Genomic DNA, 4,329 nt, shown 5'->3' with positions numbered 1-4,329 from the left:
CCTGTCAATGCTGAGATGCTTCCACTGCCACTGGATCCACAAGACTTCCCACCCACTGGTCTGTGTTCCTTCCGCATTTGGTGTCATTGCATGTGTTTCGTGAATCTGAAGAGGAATTTATAGATTGGTATTGGACAGATGGGCTAATATCGGACTTATGGACTTGATGTGGACTGGGCTGGGATGTTTTCTCAATATTCAATTGCTCTTTTATATAAAGTTCTTTCTTATACACATATGAGTGTCTATGAATTTGTTTCTCTAGACAACTCAGACTAACACACCATGTTGCGGTTCAACTTATTGGTAATGCTTTTTTTGACAAAGAAGTATGTCTTATTCTTGTTGTTATCTATGGGGGTACTTAAAATACTTTGTCCCCTGAAATAGGGATTTAAAAGACACTGGAATTTTTCCATGAGCTTTCTGCAGCTCTCTCCATTTGTTACTTTATGCTTGAGAGAGAGAGATTTAAAGTAACTCTTAGTGGGCTTTCCTCTGCTTCCTGGTTTGATTTCTGCCAATGGCTCCCAGCATTGAGAAGTAAGGACTAATCAGCAAATCAGACCTGAATTTTAAGAGAAAAGCACTTAAGACGTCACCTCTGAAACTCAGTTTGCCCCCGCTCACTTCCGCCCTAGTCCATGTTGTACCTCTCCCGTAGTCCCCGGCATTCATCCCACCGTGAAGGCAACATCCACACACGTCTGCTCCAGACCATCTTTCAGCCAGGAGGGCAATGGGGTGGGCAGACTATCTTCCACAGAACACTTTACCCAACCGTGGGTAGCTCCGCAGCTCTGCTCCCCCTATCTATGTTGTAGTGGAACCACAGGGTGAACAGAGAGGCAGGAGTTGGGAGACAGACACCCCCACTCCCACCACACAACTGCTCAGAGGTTTAATCTTGAAAAGCCACTTGATATTTCTACAAGGTAGTGCTCTCTCTCATGCTCTCTCTCCCTCTCTTGCCCTCTGTCCCTCCCTCCCTGTCTCTATCTCTCAGTATCCATGACAGCCCTTAATAAAAGAGACCAAGAGTTCGCGGTTCAATTCTCAGGGACATACTCTAAGGAGCATATTTTTGGCTCACAGGAATTTCTGGCAGGGTTTACCTTAACTCCAAGCAGAAGATGTCTATTTAAAAATTGAGAAAAATTACCTTAATAGGTCTGGGAAAAGTCATATCAACACTGATATATTCATCTTTTTAAAAATAGAACTTCATTATTTGTCAAAAGCTATCAACTCAATTAAGAAAGAAACCAAATTATCTCAGTATTTATGCATCACTTGTATGTGTCTGGCCTTGGGCATCCCCGGAGGTCACCAAAGAGCCATTTCCTGTTTTAGAACACAATGGTATAACAAATCCTGGGTCTCCCTCTCTGGGCCATTTAAACGCCAGAGGATAGGTCCTACCAGGCAGAGAACTTGGGAACAGCCCAGGGCACAGGAGCAGGTGACCTCTACTATAAAATCAGTCATTGCTCTGGACCAAATCTAAGGACAAACACATCAAGAGACAGAATAGTTCAAGAGTTTCAAGCAACACTCTTCTTATTGAGAAGAAAATGGTTGGGGTTAAGTCACCTTATACTACAGACAGTGCCCAGGTCTTTAGAGTGGTCCAATCCAGCAACATAAAATATAATCATAATAGACTGGATTGGGTTTTCTGGCTCACTGTGGTCCAGTTAAGATTCTCAAGGGCGCCATTGAAACTTACTGAGACTATGTGAAAAGTTAATTAGTCATATACACAGTGAATACCAAATTCATTAGTACAGTTAACGGTCTGTGAATCACAGCCCCCAACACAAGGCATATTGAGACATATACACTGAAAAGAGACACCATTATGGTAACTCAAAAGCTCACTGCCATCGAGCCATTGACAACTCAGCGACACTACAGGACAGGTTAGAACTGCCTCTGTGAGTTTCTGAGACTGGAACTCTTGACGGGAGTAAAAAGCCCCATCTTTCTTCCAAGGAGCATCTGGTAGTTTCCAACTGGTGACTTTTCAGATCACAGCCCAAGGCATAACCACTATGTCACCAGGACAGACATGGCTCCTAATCAGACTAATCTACAGGCCAGGTTTTCTTAAGACATAAAAATATTCCGGGTACTGCTTCTAGTGGCACCACAAGTATCCACCTTTGGGACTTACCTTCTCAAAGTCTCGAAGGGCCTGGGTCTGCACCTGAGGGGGTTTTTCAAATGTCCTTGAAGCATGTGTCTGCCCCAAAGAGAGCTTCTCACCACTTCTCCACGTCTGCGAGTGTGGGGGAGGGCCTCGGCTTTTCGTGTCCCTGAGAAGACCTGCCAGGGAGAGGGAACCACAGAAAGGCTTATGAAATAGTGGCACCATGATCATTCAACAGCACAGTTCCATTTCTGCAAAATGCAAGCCAGTTGTAGGCCTCACCGAAACAATTCACAGACCCAACAGGCCATCGTCGATCATATTCTTACAGTCCCGCGCGCTCAGACTAGTTTGTATTCATGCCCCTTTGCAATGCCATGTCCCTGCTCCTGTCATGAAGAAACAGGGCTTATTTCTCCTTCCCTTGAATCTGGCTAGGATACTCCCTTGCTATACGGCCAACAGACTCTGATGAAGATCCTGTTGTGAAAGTTCTAGAGACGGGGCGCTGAGAGACTTTGCATTCCTGCGCATCTCTTCTGGAACCCTAGGATCAGCATGCCGTGAAGAATGCAGTGTAGTCTACTCCCAAAGAAGAAGAGGAGGGGCCCGGGAGGGTGCAATAAAGACGCCCCGATTGACAGTGCGTCATCAGTTGCTAGACATGAGCAAGATGCTCAAAGACCTTGGCCCCACTCAAAGCATCAGATGCTGCTGCCGGAACGATCCCCAGTGAGCTCATCAAAAAAGAAACCATCTGAAGACACTTGGGCTCTTGGTTTCCTCGGGCGGGCCCTTCCCATACTTAGTTCCTCTTCTCTCAGTGAGGCACAGAGTCGCACCAGGCCGGCCTTGCTGTCACTTGCCCTGCTTATCAACCCACAGAATTTTCAGGCACAATAATACATCGTTGAAGTTTTAAACCAAGGTGAGCAAACTTTTTTTTTAAAGGATCAGACAGTAAATGGTTTAGGCTTGTGAGCCATACTGTCTCTGTAACAGCTACTCAACTCTACCCTGATAGCCCGAAGGAGATGTAGAAAATATGTAAATGAATGACTGTGTAGCCATAAAACATTATTAACGAAAACGGGCCGTGGGCGTATGAGCCACAGTATACAAATCCCTACTTTAAAGCACTAGAGCTTGGAAGGGTTTATTGCAGGACAAAATACAATCTAAATAACCCTTTTGAAAGATCAACCTACTTGCTGACATTTTTACAACTCCATCTACAGAGACTCTTTCCAGCTAGTATTTTTAAAAATAATAACCATTGTAACAGGCAACATCTTAAAAAAGGCATTACAAGTAACCAGTGTGGTTATTCTATCCCTTCTACTGACAAATAAACACAGGGTTAAAAAGTCTGCTTTCCCGAGAGCATCTTGCTAAGAAGAAGCAGAACCAGTATTCAAATCTAGGTTCTCGCTTTCAGACTCCCTTGTCGTCCCATCTAGTGCCATTGAGTCTCTTTTGACGCATCGAGTCCCTGTAAGATAGAGTGGAACTCCTCCCTAGATCTTTCTGGAAGCAGGCTGCCTCACCTTTCTCCTAAGGAGCGCCTGTCGGCTTCAAACTGCGAGCCTTGTGGTTAGCACGCAACGTGTGCTCACCACCAGGGTCCCCTAGGTCCTTCTGAGCAGTTTCCAATGCTGTGTTGCCTTAGTAGCTAAGGGATTATAACAGGCCAAGGGTCAGGGGGAGCAGGCAAAGGGCAGAGACACGATCCACCCATTGACCAGCAGTGTCCTGGGAGGACCTAGTGAAAGGCTAGTCGGCTACTGCCCCATGCCCGCCGGTGGGAAATAACCTTTAGCAAGAATTTAAAAAAGCAAGCGTTTGGTCAAGCAAGGTACAAAAATGGCCTGTTTGACAGGCAGCCGTAGACTCAGGTAGAAGAAAGGGAAGATGGACTTTCTTTTGGTTGACAGAAGGAAGCAGTGAGCCTATTAGTGAACTACGTACTTTTCAATCCGAAAGAATAGCAGCCGTCACAATACCTCCAGCTCCACAGACTTTGCTGGGCAGTGAGAGCAAGACTGGCCCTGGGCGCAAGATGCACTGTGTGTGGGCACAGGGGTCTTCAGGAGCCAAGAGGCAAAATGCCATCTTAGGCGTTTTTCTTCTCCTTCCTTCCTTTCTTTTTTCTTCCAAAATGGACAGATGGACCCAAA

At 45.7% G+C, this 4,329-nt stretch overlaps 1 protein-coding gene across 1 annotated transcript in view; it reads right to left on the bottom strand.

Moving 5' to 3' along the window:
• Positions 1-4,329, bottom strand: part of LOC101646633 (myomegalin) — a 190,319-nt gene that overhangs the window by 181,947 nt on the left and 4,043 nt on the right. Inside the window, exon 2 of the mRNA XM_045283712.1 lies at positions 2,177-2,328. Coding sequence (XP_045139647.1) covers positions 2,177-2,328 — 152 coding nt within the window. The remainder of the gene's footprint in view (positions 1-2,176; positions 2,329-4,329) is intronic.

This window comes from Echinops telfairi, unplaced genomic scaffold (genome assembly GCF_000313985.2).
Source record: "Echinops telfairi isolate 266 unplaced genomic scaffold, ASM31398v2 ScPeMD7_7466;HRSCAF=8504, whole genome shotgun sequence".
NCBI lineage: Eukaryota > Metazoa > Chordata > Mammalia > Afrosoricida > Tenrecidae > Echinops > Echinops telfairi.
The sequence above is the reverse complement of the archived record's forward strand: the minus strand, read 5'-3'. Positions and strand labels throughout refer to the sequence as shown.